The 16,457-nt window shown below is 39.1% G+C and overlaps 1 protein-coding gene across 1 annotated transcript in view; it reads right to left on the bottom strand.

The window, feature by feature from the left end:
* The window catches only part of LOC121430076, a 53,342-nt gene that overhangs the window by 11,331 nt on the left and 25,554 nt on the right, over positions 1-16,457 (bottom strand). Inside the window, exons 5-6 of the mRNA XM_041627353.1 lie at positions 15,286-15,394; positions 11,806-12,090 (exon numbers count right to left, since the gene is read on the bottom strand). Of these exons, the coding sequence (XP_041483287.1) occupies positions 11,806-12,090; positions 15,286-15,394 (394 nt within the window). The remainder of the gene's footprint in view (positions 1-11,805; positions 12,091-15,285; positions 15,395-16,457) is intronic.

The raw sequence follows: 16,457 nt of genomic DNA on the forward strand, positions 1-16,457 counted from the left end.
CTCTTTCTTACTTTTCTTTCTGTTTTTCGTAGTTACTATTAAGATAAAGAGTACACTTTTTTCTGCAGGTTGTCAAAAAATAGGGGGGGCCGGCTCGGCCCCCTCCTGGATCCGCGCCTGGTCTTCCATTTCTGTGTGATTTCGAAGTTCCGATGATGGTTCAGCGAATGTGCTTCATGCAAATTCTCGTTTTGGCATGATTTTCTCAGCGCTGGGCATGTCAACGGGCACGCAAACATGTGAGGGATCGAAATTGGAAAAAAATATATATATTTGAAAGAAAACCATCGTTATGAATTTAGTCCAACCAACATTTTTTGTTAATACCAGTTTGAATTTACTGTAGATAAAAATTGTAACCCTATGTTTTGTATATTACTACCAGGGCGGCGGAACCGGAGTTAGATATATTTTCCTACCGGGATTTTCTGGTAGGGGGGGGCAAGTGCCCCTACTCCACCCAAGAAAATCCCAGTAGGAAAAATACCTTTTTAAATGGAAAGTGCCCTTCTTCAAAGTGATGTATGTCCCTTATCAAAATGATATACCCTTTTTTGAAGTCAAACAATACATTTTAGATTGGAAATCACAAAATTTTTGGCTCGCGCTTCGCGCCCGCATCATTTATTATTGAGTAAGGCACTCATTCTGTTTTGGTTACAAATTGTGCTTACAATGTTCAATTTTCAGGTTGGAATGTCACAAATTTTCAGCTCGCATCAAAGGTACATATTATGGTCTTGGTTTCAAACTGCTTTATAGAAATATCCAGTTTTCAGATTAAAATATCACAAATTTTCGCCCCCCTCCCCCTCCCAGGTAGGCAAAAGGGGCGCCAAAATAGGGAGAAAAGGAAGGGAAAGAAATAGGGAGGAAAAGGGGAGGGAATGAAGAAGATAAAGGGGACAAGAAAGAGAGGAGGGGGAAAAGGAGAGGGAAAGGGGAACGCTGAATCGAAGTTCGACCTAGGGAGGGGGGTGGGGAGGGGCCAAATTGATTATCGACCTAGGAGCACCGAATTTAAGTTCAACATAGAAAGGGGAGACGTATAGATGTTCGACATAGGAGGGCGCCGAATCGAAGTTCGACCTAGGGGCACCGAGGGGGCGCCGAATCGATATTTTTTCGTAGGGTTGCCGAATTGCTGTTTGACATGGGGGGAGGGGGGTGCGCCAATTTTTTTTACACCCTTGGGGGTGCCGAAATTATGTTTTGCTTAGGGCGCCGAATTGATGTTCGACCCAGGGGGTGCCAAATTGATCTTCAATCTAAGGGGAGGGGGCGAATTGATGTTTTACTTCGGGGCGCCGTATAGATGTTCGACATAGGGACACCGAGGGGCGCCGAAATGATGTTCAACATAGGGGCTGGGGAGCCGAATCAATGTTTTTCCTAGGGGCGCCGCGATGTTCAACCTAGGGGGTGCCGAATTAATTCAGGTTCAATTAACCTAGGGAGGGGTGGGGGTGCCAAACTCATGTTTGCTACCATTAATTACCCATCCTGTTCATGATTACCAAAAGTGCCTAGAAAGTCCTAATTTTAGATCAGAATATTAAAAAAAAATCATCCTTCTCTTCGCGATTACATTAATAAATTTTGTTTAGTAAGGTGGCGATCGTGTTCATGGTTAGATAAGTGCTTATAATGTCTGACTTAGTATCGAAATATATATATTTTTTAAATGAGCTCGTGCTTCGCGCTCGCATAAATTGTTTTGTTACTACTCATCCTGTTCATGATACTCGAAAATGCTTACTCAAATATCCAAATTTTAGGTAAGAATATGAAAAATTTTCATCTCGCTCTTTGCGCTCGCATCAATGTTGTTTAGTTAGATGACAATCCTGCTCATGATTACCAAAGGTGCTTAGAATGTCCAAATTTCAGGTCAAAATATCAATCACTTTTTAAGCTCGCAATCGCACTCGCACAATTGTTGAATAGATACCCATCGTTTCCATGGTAACAAAATATGCTTAGAATGTCCAGTTTTGGGTCGGAATCTCAAAAATTTTAAGCTCGCGCCTCGCATTAAATGATTGGTTAGATACACATCCTGTTCATGATTACTAATAGTACTTATAATGTGCAAATTTTAGGTCAGAATATAAAAAAATTTGAACTCGCGCTTAGCGCTCGCATAAATTATTTAGCTATATACCCATCCTGTTCATGGTTATAAAAAGGGCTTATGATATCCAGTGTTGGATTAGAAATTCAAATATTGTCAGCTCGCACTTCGTGATCGCATAAAATGTTGATAGATACCCACCCTGTTCTTGATTACCATAAGTGCTCATAGATTTTTTTCCAAATTTGAGGTCAGAATAAAAAAAAATCAGCTCACGTTTCGCGCTCGCATCAATAATAATTGTTTAAATAATTCATATACATATTATGCTCACGGTTACAAAAAAGCGTAGAATGTTTGATCGGAAAGCAGATGCCTGGCTGGGCGGGTCGTGGAGTCAATTCCCTAAAAGTTCACAGGGGCGCAAAAATAGTCGCCCCCCCTCGTAGTGCAAAATCCTGGATACGCGCATGTCCGTTGGGAATCGTTTCCAACATTGTACCTCTTTATCTATACCGGCGTGACACTATATAATACCCCTTTCATAAACCCAATTACTATGAATTAGGCGGTTAATAGCAGCATAATTTGGTCGTAAAAATTGGAGGAGGACAAGAGTTATCCGCATTACTCTGATGCTGCTATTATCCGCATAATAGCGGCATCGGGATAAGATTTTGAAACCCCTTTCATAAACCCAATTACTATGAATTAGGCGGCTAATAGCAGCATAATTTGGTCGTAAAATTGGAGGAGGACAAGAGTTATCCGCATTACTCTGATGCTGCTATTATCCGCATAATAGCAGCATCGGGACAAGATTTTGAGTTTATGAACGCATTTCCAAATAATGCAGATAATTGCCATGGTGCGGTCACAAGGTCACCCTTTTCCAACACAACCGCATCGGAGGGGGCGTGTCCAGTTGTCATGGCAATTATCCGCCTTTTTCAGGACGGGCGCTCGTAAAAATAATGCGGCTTATTTTCGGAGTTTATGAACGCAATTTTTATTGAATTATCCGCATTACTCTTAGGCGGCTAATTGGAGGATAGGTTTATGAAAAGGGTACGAGTTTATGAACGCATTTCCAAATAATGCGGATAATTGCCATGGTGCGGTCACAAGATCACCCTTTTCCAACACAACCGCATCGGAGGGGGCGTGTCCAGTTGTCATGGCGATTATCCGCCTTTTTCAGGACGGGCGCTCGTAAAAATAATGCGGCTTATTATTTTCGGAGTTTATGAACGCAATTCTTATTGAATTATCCGCATTACTCTTAGGCGGCTAATTGGAGGATAGGTTTATGAAAAGGGTATAAGTCCATGGGTTTGGATCGGTTTACTTCCATTTCGTCAGATGCCAATTCGTCAAATTGCCAACTCGCCTACTATCATTTAGTCTATCATAAGTCCATCCACTATCGTCTAGCAACCACTTTGTCCAATAGCCATTTAATTAGTCCACATACCATTTGGTCTAATTAGACAACGTGCTATTGTGCAAAATGAATTAAAATGAATTGGATACTGGACCAAATAGTTGTTTGACGAAATATTGATGGACGGAATGGCTTAAGACTAAATGAAATTAGACCATGTGGTGAATGGACGAGTTGGCACTTGGAAGTCGACGAATTTGCAATTTACCAATGGACCTACGAGGCCACTGAATTGAACTAGTCCAAGTGTGCCACAACACCTAACTGCATGCTTCCTCATAACCGATACCCCCCATCCTCCACCGCCCCAAGAAAGGGAAGGGGGAGGACATGGAGGAGATAAGGGAAGAAAGAAGTAGATTGTTGAAAGGGGATCAAAAGAATGATCGAACATGTCAAAAAGGAATATGAATGCAATATTATAATACTCTGTTTGAATCACTTCTCTTTCATAGAATTTATATTTTGAAAAGATCGTTTCAGTCTTTCTCATTTTTTTACTTTCAACCCTCTATTTAATCAGCTTTACTATCAAAAAGCTGCGTAGCGAATTACAAAACGTCCCATCCTCTTTTCACCAAACGAGATATTACGTAATTATCATTTTATTATTATCATGTAATGAAATTCATACTGTGTTTACACGCTGCATCGGCTGTCAGCTTGACTACCTTGTAAATATTTATTTACAAGGTAAAGCTTATTTCCAAGGTAATATTTCTTTACAAGGTAAAGCCTACTTCCCCACTGGGAATAAGCTTTTGAGCTTTTGTGGATCATCCTGTGTAAGTCTGTTGTTTTTATGGTGACTTGCCAAATAAAATCAATCAATCAATATTATGTTTGACCAAGGAGCTCCTTGGTTGGCCCATGGACCTGGTAGGTCCATGGTTTGACGATATTCAGTTGAAATCAGTGGCGTTCAACATAATGGGGAAGGATTGGGGCTATGGATTCCCAAATTTGTCACGGCCAAGAAACAAAGAAAGCCAGAAGGGGAACTATTATCTGAATATTATGTCAAAATCTATTACCGATAAAAAAAATGATGAGCCCCTTCATATTTTTTACGTTCATTATTTACACCACTGGTTGAAATTATATATACATTCATGCATGGTTCCTAACATCTTTCCGCATTTTTCGATGTTTACAAAATTCCTAGCCTTGGGTTGCATGTTTTCCTTATGTTAGCATTTTCTCTTTATTTCAATATTATTCTTTCCAACTTTATTATGGTATGACTATTCAAGGAAGTATAATTACTCGTTTGCTTGCATGCCTCATCATGCCCATGGCTGCTTTGCCTTCACTTTTGCAGATCGAAGTGTCTCTCAGTGCATATTCAAAATTATTACTGTCTGTATTCTCATTGATCCCCCTGGAGTTGTAAAACACCCATAAAGGCAAAATATAATATTTTCATCGGCAGCATATGTGCATTACATCACCATAAATTAAGTACATCAGAACATAGGGTCCATGATCAGAAAAAGCGTATACCAATTAAACCTCTCCAGAATGGGCTTGCCAAAGGCAAACAACTATCTTTGTTTTGTTTCGAAAGTCACATCACCACATAGTTGAACCATTACAAGGGGGTGCGGCGTGTATTATTTTATAGGCTGCACCCCTGGAATTCTGGTAGGTGTCGAATTGGATAAATGTAGGAAAATTACCAATATTTTGTATTGGAATCTTTTTTATGTTTTTCTTTTGCTTTGTCAAATTTTCCTCAGCACCGCCACAAAAAAAAATCGTGACAGTGTGAACATTGGAACTTCTTTTTCAATCATCAAAAATTATTATTACATTATTTTCCCGCATGAGTTTCGAAATGTTGACACGCCGGGATCTCTTTGGTCCCAATATGAAAAATAAATTTCCACTCTATAAAACAACAGTTATCATTCGTTTTTCCTACAGTTATAAAAGGGAAATGGGAGTTACACTTCCATTGCTAAATAAGTCTAAAATGTTATGGCAATCAAGATGCAAGTAATGTCTTTGTCCTGCTCATGTCACAGTCATTCACATTTTTTCAACAGTTGAACTGCTCGTGCACACACTGTATGCGTAGGCCTTTCCCGGAGGCCTCCTCTCATTTGTTGCAATAAAAGTTCATCTTTCCATCAGTTTTTTTACTTGTTTATTGTCTATTAAGGGGTAGCAACAGTTGATCTCCCATGGGGTGCCCCTATCTATTACTAATACATTACTAATTACTAATTACAAAGACAAATGGATACCAATGATGCACTAATAGTATTAGTGCATCATTGGTATCCATTTGTCTTTGAGTGTTTGACCATCCATAATACATCAATTGGATGATCCTATTCATCAACAATTGGATGAGCCTATTTATCCATTCTTTCAGTCATCTATCCACTGGTCGTGCTGATCATGCTGATGGTTTGATTATAGCATGGAGGTCCATGATTATAAGCTACCCCCACCCCCACCCTCCCCATACTGCATAAAAACTCGGCGAACCATGGACTGGTCGTACGAGAGTGTGTTCTTCTCTGGAAATGTACACATTTCAATGCAGATGTACATGCACAATTCCCTTGTACGTGTTGTACGTTGCTGCTTCTCCAAGTTTGCTTAGTCTTCTTTCACATACGTTATTGCACTTTGTCCCACGGCGTGTCTTGTAAAGTTCTGTTGAAAAACTCTGACATGCTGGTCGGCCCTGGAAATCACAACTCTGCATACGTAGAGCGGTTCAAGGCCATAGCACTGCGCCTCGCACTGAGCGATACTCAACTTCTCATTTTTCCATATCTCGATGCAAGCTTTCTTGTGCGGTTGCAAAAATAAGACTTTTCCAAGAAAACTTGTCCCTGGCGTCATGTCTGCCCCCTCATTTTTGGGGGCTGACGCCTCTACTCTGCTTGTACGAAATTTGCAACTTGATGCATTGGTCACATTCACACTATCACAGTCTACACAATGTAGACTACACGTACGTACTTCGCATCAACAGGTTTCTCAGCTCACCTTTTGACCTCGCAAGTTCAATCTAAACAAACGAAGAGTGGTCATGACTTGAATTGGGGTTACATCTTCGTTTATGTTGGTTTTTATACCATAGAGCTATCTGTATTAGACAAGCCCTGTTTTATATCGCAGAACCCAACCCGCCCTGAAAATAATCGTTTTTCTCTTCGCCCTTTCCCTTTCTTCATGCTTGGCTATAGACAGAATGGTGATGGCCGTCTGTTTTAAATAGTTTTGTTTTAATTTTTCTCCAATTTCTCCTCTGTACTTTGTGAGTGGAGACAAATAATCTGAAACTGACTGAAACATTCAGGAAAGATAAAAAAAAACACACCAAAATATTATATTATAGTCGATTTGTCAGTCTCATAGGCTCAATACACCAACCTAGAAATGTTCTTTCCGATGAAGTTTTTTTCTTGATTCGTGTTCCTATGGGGTCCTAGAACAAATTCAGCTTGGTTGCCCAAAGTTGCCGTTTGGGCAATTTTGCTAATTTGCATAAATCCAAAATGGCCGCCAGATGCAATCTTGAAAACCTAACTTTTGAACCCCTGTCCACAAAATGATGAGTAATGACTCGTTTTAGGGGTTTAGAGATGTGTAGAACCGATTTCTGTAATCATTTTTGCAATATAAGGTCATCTTCAGGTCAAATCCAAGATGGCCGCCATATGCCATCTTGAAAAATTGACTTTTGTTCCCATTGCCTCAGAATGACGAGTAATACCTCTATTTAGGGGTTTTGGGGTGTGCAGAATCCATTTCTGCTTTCTATTTTGCAATATAATGTCATCTTCAGGTCAAATCCAAGATGGCCGCCATATGACGCCATCTTGAAATATCAATTGTTGAACCTTTTGCCCCAGAATCATGAATAATAACTCTATTCATTAGTCATTTGGTATGTTGATTCAATTCATGCAGTTATTTTGCACAAAGGATAATCTTCAGATCAAATCCAAGATGGCCGCCAACCGCCATCTTGAAAAATTATAGTCCAAGGCTTATACGTGTTAGAAGTAATGTAAAGGGATTTCAGTAAGAATACTCATTTCTTTTATTAATTCTCAAGTTCAAGGTCAAGGTGAAGTTACATCTTAGATGTCAGATTTCACATTAATTGCTCAAGTTAGAATGAATCATCTTTAGGTTTGGGCTATGATCCATTTCGAGTCTATTTTTATTTTTTTTAAGGTCCATCCATACCTTTGTACTGAAGAGGCTTTTAGGGTCTTATTTGAATTTGAAAGTTTTTTATCAATATTATTTTCTAAATCAATGTGTCCAATGATTGGTAGGCATCAGTTTGCCATAAAAGACGATGGTGTAGCGCTAGGCCTTACATTTTCGAGAGTGACTATAGAGCTCCACTCTAGAGTGGCAGTCTCTAGAGCAAATTTTTACAGATGAAGGAGGATGGCGCTGAGACACGTTTATATAGAGATGCTGTCCTAGCCTTCCTCCTAGGCCTTTGGTCTGCCAATTTAGCATTCCGATTATTTTCTGACGTCTTGACCCCTGTACTAAGTAGCTCTCCATAGAATGGCGACTATCATCTACACCTTCATAAGTGTTACTGTCTATGCCGGCAAGTTTTATGTCACGTTTGCAGGTGTCTTTGTAACGGAGGTGGGATCTACCGATGGGGTGAGACCAATCACACAGCTCACCTTACCTTGGCGAATCCAAGAAGGGATTTGCCAAGGTTTCATGCGGCAAATATGCCCCAACCACCTGAGGTGCCTTTGACTAAGGAGCGAGAATAAGCTTTTGATGCCAGCACGTACGCTGAAGGGCCTCTGTATTTTTCACTTTGTCCTGCCATTTAACGTGCATGATTCGTCCGAGGCAGCTGACATGGAAGGTGTTTAGCCACTTTTCTTGGTCGGCGTACGTTTTCCAGGACTTACTTCCGTGCAGGAGCTTGGCCATGACTGTGACAGATTTTACAATCCCGATGCTTATCTGCTTGTCCTGTGAAAGGGGGCAAGAGACATATAGTCGGTCCAAGGTAGGTGAGGAGTTCACCACAACCAGACGAGTGTGTGCTGTTGATATACATATCTGGAGGACAGTCGGTGCCTTGAGTCTATCAGGATTTCTGACTGTCTCAAAGGCTGATGGATGATCCAAACCCCTTACATGCACATTACAGGCAGCTGTTATGTATGACTAGGTCTTGTATTCCCACTTCTTGAGAGGCAGGGGCGACATCGTTCCCGTAAAACATTTCACGAATGAGAAAAATCCTGACCTTGAAAGAGTCTTGGGTAGCCTACCTTCTGCAGGAGGCTAATGAGTGCACTCCTGCTGACCAAATCAATGGCTCTTGTCAGGAGGAAAAGTCCAATAATAATTATAAAGGAAGTTAATAAGTGAACTAATTTTTTTGAAAAAAAATTGCGGAGAAATCACTTTTTAATTCAAATAATATTTTAAAGTCATTTCACCGTAAAAGTATGGTTGCACAGAAATAAAAAAGGATCAAAACTCCCGGACGTAAGCATCGGACAGTAATTTTTCAAGATGGCGGTTGGCGGCTATCTTGGATGATCTGAAGATTATCCTTTGTGCAAAATAACTGCATGAATTGAATCAACATACCAAATGACTAATGAATAGAGTTATTATTCATGATTCTGGGGCAAAGGGTTCAACCATTTATATTTCAAGATGCCATGGCGTCATATGGCGGCCATCTTGGATTTGACCTGAAGATGACATTATATTGCAAAATAGAAAGCAGAAATGGATTCTGCTCACCCCAAAACCCCTAAATAGAGGTATTACTCGTCATTCTGGGGCAAGGGGAACAAAAGCCAATTTTTCAAGATGGAATATGGCGGCCATCTTGGATTTGACCTGAAGATGACCTTATATTGCAAAAATGATTACAGAAATCGGTTCTACACATCTCTAAACCCCTAAAACGAGTCATTACTCATCATTTTGTGGACAGGGGTTCGAAAGTTAGGTTTTCAGGATGGCATCTGGCGGCCATTTTGGATTTATGCAAATTAGCAAAATTGCCCAAACGGCAACTTTGGGCAACCAAGCTGAATTTGTTCTAGGACCTCATAGGAACATGGATCAAGAAAAAAACTTCATCGGAAAGAACATTTCTAGGTTCGGAAAATGTCAAATCGACTATTAGGAAGATCCTTGGTAAAAGTTTGCGTTCAGATCCCTTTATGATCGCTCTCCTGCGTCTCTTTTACATGGGTGTCGATCGGTATTCTTGGTTGGGGGGGGGAAGATTGGCACAAATGTTCTTGTGAGTGGATGGAGTGATTTCAACATTACCCCCACTAAAATCACAAGTTAGGACATTTGGGAGTGGTTGATATCCACGGTGTTCTTGGAAATTCCTTCATTGTTGCATTGTACTGTACTTATTTAATTTTTTTGGAAAATTCAATTTGTGTTACAAGTAAGCCAAACTCATACGAAAGAAAAAATGACAAAAATTGACTGGGCCATTTTTATTGAGCATGATGTATGCAACTTCTCTCTTAAATCTGAGAAAAGTTATTTGTACTTTTTTAAGATCTACCCCTCTGGGATTTACGTCCATGGGATTTTCCTCGTTTATCTTGTCACCCTTTTACTCCCGTTTATTTTTCCACCCTTTTGAATTAATTGATTTATTACAATTTATCTATTCACCACTGGCGGGATGGAACACTGTATCAACAAAAGTTGGGGTTTTTTTGGTCCTTTTATGTCATGTGTTAAAAATATCATATACATAAACATTTCATTCTTTTTCATCTTGAACCTCCACCCATCTGTTTAAAAGTCCTAGAAAAGAACGTTTCTATTTAATAACGATATACACAAATTGCGAGAGAAACAAACTGACTGATGGCATACTATAATCATCACTATAATCATGATCAAACTTTTCATTTTTTCTTCATTATTATAATTTTTCTACCCTAATTTATTTTTATTTTTTTATTTTATTTATTTTTTTTTTTTGGGGGGGTGATAATACAGGCCACCCCGCACAATTGAAATATTGGGGATATACCCCCCCATGATCGACACCTATGCTCTTTTACCAATCCACTTCTTTCTTCTCTATCCTCCCTCCCCCTTTCCTTTGGGAGGGTCAATGAGCCAGTATACAGTAAGCTACGCTAGCGCCTCGCTCCTAGTTAAGCACGCCAAGCTATGAAGGGAAAATGCGCATAAAAGAGCTACAATCCACATGAATGAAAATCAAACTCGGCCCTAATTGCCCTTCTCTGGGATTCTCGTATCTCTTTTAGTCCTGGAGTACTTTCAGATCCATGACATTAGATTCCGAAAGTAAGCCGTATTGAGCAATCCTTTGCTTCGTCATTCACGTCTGATAGTCAACGACTCAACGTGTCTGAATCCTTATTCACGTACGATACAATCATGGAGCTATAGCTCAATGTAATATTCTCGTCCTGTGTGTGCTATCGCTAATAGTGGATTATATGTGAAACTAATGCAGAGCGCAAGCATATCGCTAGCCGCCTAGCATCGGCTCATTGAGCTTGCACGCACCGTTCGATGTTTGCTTTCTACTCAGCTCCACACACAGTACTGCACTCAGTTGATACGGGGATTTCTTGATACTGCGCATGCGCCATGACGTACTTCATCAATATGCATGAGGTCGTAATGAATATGCACGATTCGAACGGTGTTCTAATATCAATTTATTTCTTAACCCTAAAGGGCGTAGGCCTAAGTAAGTACGGTTAACCGAGACGGTGATGATATATGTTTCCCCCTCAATATAATGAAAATAGAAAAGTTATGCAAGTTTCTTTTCCGTGATAAAATAGAGCAATAATATAGGTATTTAATGAATGCAATAATTTCAAAATTGATTCATTGCCCTTGTCTGAGATCAACCAATCATACACTACACCTTTAAGTTATGCTGTCATTTCAAAAACTTAACCTTTGGTTAAGATTTGGTGTTGACGCCGCCGCGGTCGGAATAGCAGCGCATACATGTATAGTCTCACTCTGCTATGCAGGTGAAAAAAAATAAAAAAAAAAACATCCCAGAGAGCAAAAGATATTAACATACCAGGTTGAATCAAGAACATACCATATTAACATACCAGGTTGAATCAAGAGCAAAAGATATTAACATACCAGGTTAAATCAAGAGCAAAAGATATTAACATACCAGGTTAAATCAAGAGCAAAAGATTTTAACATACCAGGTTGAATCAAGTACATCCCATATTAACATACCAGGTTGAATCAAGAGCAAAATATATTAACATACCAGGTTCAATCAAAGAAATGATGAATTCCATCATCCCTCCATCGCATCCTGTCATTGTCACATTGGTTTCATCTATAATCAGGATCTGATAGTGGACAAGTGACTCAGCAGCATCCAGAGTCTCATTTCTCAAGAGAAGATAACTTCCATCAGTGATCTCTCCGGTGATGTTTGTAATAGTTATAGAGTCAAATGTGTTTTCAGTGTAGATGTTGAAGACAGAGTTCGGTCTTACTGAGTAATCACCAGGTTGTGGAAATACTGCTGTTTGACTGCATAGAGGGTCTAATAATAAATAAAGAGCAATAATAGGTCATTCTACACGGCTACGCCATACATATTCAGACATGAATATTTTATTGTGTAGTAATTCCTATGCCCAAGTTCAATTGATAAAAAGTTGATCCTCAATCACTCTTATTCAGCTCGATGCAACCTGGGGCCCGTCTAACAAAGAGTTGCGATTGATCCGATAAATTGTAACTATGGAAAGCCAGCAAAGTCAACATATGAAATGCATGTTTGTTCAAGAATTGTTCTCAATATGAAAGTATATCCATAAAGTCATTAATTTCTTGACAATTTGGTGTGTTATCCTTTGTTTACAAGGGATATTTTGCACATTTCCTGAACAAAGTTATGACACTATTGGATTTCCATGGTTACGATTGATTGGATCAATCATAACTATTAATAAGACGGGGCACTGCAGGTGTGCAAATACAATTTTGAAAATGGTAATGACAAAATACAATACTATCTACAAAATGAAAAACATTAATATTGAGTACATACTCCCAATATCTCAGATATTTATTTCCCAGTGACATAGAGTTACATTATCCCACACTGATCTGAACTCATGTACAGAAAATTTATGTCTAATTAATCCACATATTCAAATCTTAATAGGATGAATGGAAATCTAGCTGACATTATGGGCATTCTGTCAGAGATGACAAGATAAATTGGAAAAAGGAAATGTGAGGCTTGGATTATCAATAATAACAATACAGGGTTTCCAGCTTTTCAAGAAAACAAAATTCCCTGACTTTTCCCTGATAAAGTTTAAAATTCCATGATAATTATTCAAACCCATTCCAAGTTTTGCATGTTTTCTCAGTCTTTACAGTAAATTGCATGTATTTTCAGTATAAAGACAATAATTTAAAACAAACTAATACTATTACACAGTCAGGCATGTAATGGCCTCCCTTCTCCCAATACAGCCATCCTTTCCTCACCCTATACAAAGAGAGGTTGATTCAAGCCAATACTAGTATCATAGACCCCTGTTACATCTGAGAGATTGCCTACATGTACATGTACCTCGGGCCGGCCCAGGGCCTACCTCCGGTCATAAAGAAATCAGATGTAAACATCCCAAACCTACCTCGGGCCGCCTTTTAGCGAACCTAACCGAGACCACATCCAGAGGTAGTCTCGGGTAGGTATCAGGCCCAGGTCCACCAATTCGTAGATGTAAACGCACACAAGCTTTCGAACCTATCTCGCTCTGTTCGTCAGCTGTCAAATTAATTTTAAACGTATCCTTTTCAAGTCGATCATATCTTCAACGACTGCTTGGATCATCAGCATTCTTCCAGAATTGCTTACGACTTTCCCGAATCAGGGAATACACATTAATATTCTTCATAACGTATCCGAGGGTCTGTACTTTTCGGGGTTTTAATATCTAGAAATAACAACTAGCGTACGCTATTCGATCGTAACCAAATGATGAGCTAGCAGCCGACGAGTGTAACGAAATGTAAACAACTTCAATTCACGCACAAATTATTCATAGCCTAGATCGAGAGCGCCCTTTGGTGTCAGCAATCGAAAACCGCTCAAAACCGTACCGATAGGGGAAGGAATGAACGCTGTGATGTAAGCAGACCACATTTCGGGCTCGGTCCGTTCGCGAAGCTAATCCACCAATAATCCAGTCAAGTTGCAAGTGGACTCGGTCGGGTCTCGGGTAAAAAAACTTTCAGATGTAACAGGGGTCATTGTTTAAAGTTAGAGGCCCTAATTAGGTCATGTGCTACAGCTACCAGTACTTGTACTACAGTCAAAGAGGTTATACTAAAAAACACCATAACCAGTCATTTAATGGATGTTGTTTTGATATGCAACAAAATAGAACAGTCTCAATGACAACCATGCTATCGACTTTTGGGTAGGTTAAAATTCCCTAATTTTTCCTCATTTGGAGCATTTTTTCAATTTGAGGTATTTTCTATCTGATTTTTCCCTGACTGGAAAAAAGTAAAATATTTTTCTTTGATGGGCTGGGAACCCTGCAATAGTACATTAAAGAGAAATGCCAGTAGTTGCAGTAAACACTGATTTCATGAGAAAGTCTGTAAAACCAGGCTTAATTGTCAGAATATCATTGAGGATCTAGATCTGGTACAGTTACATACATTGAACTTTGTGAAATCTTGAAATCTACGCTGAAAAATGTTCACACTGAAGATCACCAACACAGATAGGCACATGTGGGACAGTGTAGTAATATTGCTGGAATAGAGACCCGACAGAAGTGACCGAATCCGCGCTTATTTTGCTTATTTCTCAGCAATTACACAATTTCTTCCAGAATCCTTTGGCACATATTTTTTATTCATACAAACAGACACTTGGGTGGTCATTATATTAGATTCTGTCAAAAGTCATTTTGAGATCGTTACCAAAACTGGAATTTATCTTTTAATAGCATTTTCAAATGACTAATTCCCCCATACATATCATCTTTCATATTCATATGACATCTCAAGACCTCAGAAACATTTGTATCTTTTTTAAATGGATGACATATTTTTTTAGATTAACATCAACATTTGCAATTCTTTTCGTCAGAAACTTCTCTGACACTAAATGGTATTTTCAATATGCTGATAGAACATTGATTATTAAAGGTGATTTGGATTAATTCATTAAATCATTGTATGGAGAATACTCCAGCCATTTCATCCCCCTCCCCTCTCTCTCTCCTCGGTTTATTTCCAATTCGTCTAACGCCAATTCATCCAACTGTCAACTCGTCTACTTTCTTTTGGTCTACCATCAATTCGTCCACTCACCACATGGTCAACTTTCATATAGTCTAATGCCATTCCGGCTGATAACCAGTTGGTCCAATAGCCATTTCGTCCATATACCATTTGTTCTAATTAAACTGAAGTGTTAATTGTGAAAAATGAATGAAAAGAAAATGGGTATAAGACAGACTGGTTATTAGACAAAACGGTAATAAACGAACTGGTGATAAGACAAAGTAATGGTTGGACCAAATGGTTATTGGACTAAATGGTTGTTAGACAAAAATTTGATGGACCAAATGGCATTAGACTAAATGAAGGTAGCCCATGTGGTGAGTGGACGAAGTTGGTAGTAGACGAATTGTCAATTTACCCTCTTCTCCTCCTCCCCATTCCCCTTCTCCATTGTGAAAGGCAGAAAAATAAGACATACCTCGACTAACGTTACACGAGCTGAATCCATAGGCATTATCAGGTGTGGTGACCATATAGCCATTATTGTGGCTCTCTAAATCCTTAATTGGAGACCCTTCGATAGTATCCTGAACATCAGAAAAAAAACATATATTTTGATAATTAGACACAGAAATATGTGGGTTTTACAGGAAAGCAACCATATCAATAATTTTAAATATAACAAATATTGTATACAAGTGGAATGCCTCTGGCTGTCTCACCTGCATCACGCGGTTCAATATAGCAGCAGTGCTGACTTTGAATACTACTCTAACTCGCACAAGATGTTCAGTGATACATGGTTACTCTTACATGTATGTCCACTTTTTATGAATTAGACCAATTAACTTACAGAGATGATGGTTATTCAACAAAAAAACCAACATGGCCAAAGTTCATTGACCTTACATGACCTTTGACCTTAATCATGTGACCTGAAACTCGCACAGGATGTTCAGTGATACTTGATTACTCTTATGTACAAGTTTCATGAATCAGATCCATAAACTTTCAAAGTTATGATGGTAATTCAACAGATACACCCGATTCGGCCAAAGTTCATTGACCTTTGACCTTGGTCATGTGACCTGAAACACTCACAGGATGTTCAGTGATACTTGATTACTCTAATGTCCAAGTTTAATGAACTAGACCAATAAACTTTCAAAGTTATGATGGTAATTCAACAGATACCCCCGATTCAGCAAAAGTTCATTGACCCTAAATGACCTTTGACCTTAATCATGAGACCTGAAACTTGCACAAAATGTTCAGTGATGCTTGATTACTATTATGTCCAAGATTCATGAATCAGATCCATAAACTTTCAAAGTTATGATGGGAATTCAACAGATATCCCCAATTCGGCCAAAGTTCATTGACCCTAAATGACCTTTGACCTTGGTCATGTGACGTGAAACTCATGCAGGATGTTTAGTGATACTTGATTAACCTTATGTCCAAGTTTCATGAACTAGGTCCATATATTTTCTAAGTTATGATGACATTCAAAAACTTAACCTCAGGTTAAGATTTCGATGTTGGTTCCTCCAACATGGTCTAAGTTCATTGACCCTAAATGACCTTTGACCTTGGTCATGTGACATGAAACTCTAATAGGATGTTCAGTAATACCTGATTAACCTTATG

Source organism: Lytechinus variegatus, chromosome 1 (assembly GCF_018143015.1).
Source record: "Lytechinus variegatus isolate NC3 chromosome 1, Lvar_3.0, whole genome shotgun sequence".
Classification (NCBI taxonomy): domain Eukaryota; kingdom Metazoa; phylum Echinodermata; class Echinoidea; order Temnopleuroida; family Toxopneustidae; genus Lytechinus; species Lytechinus variegatus.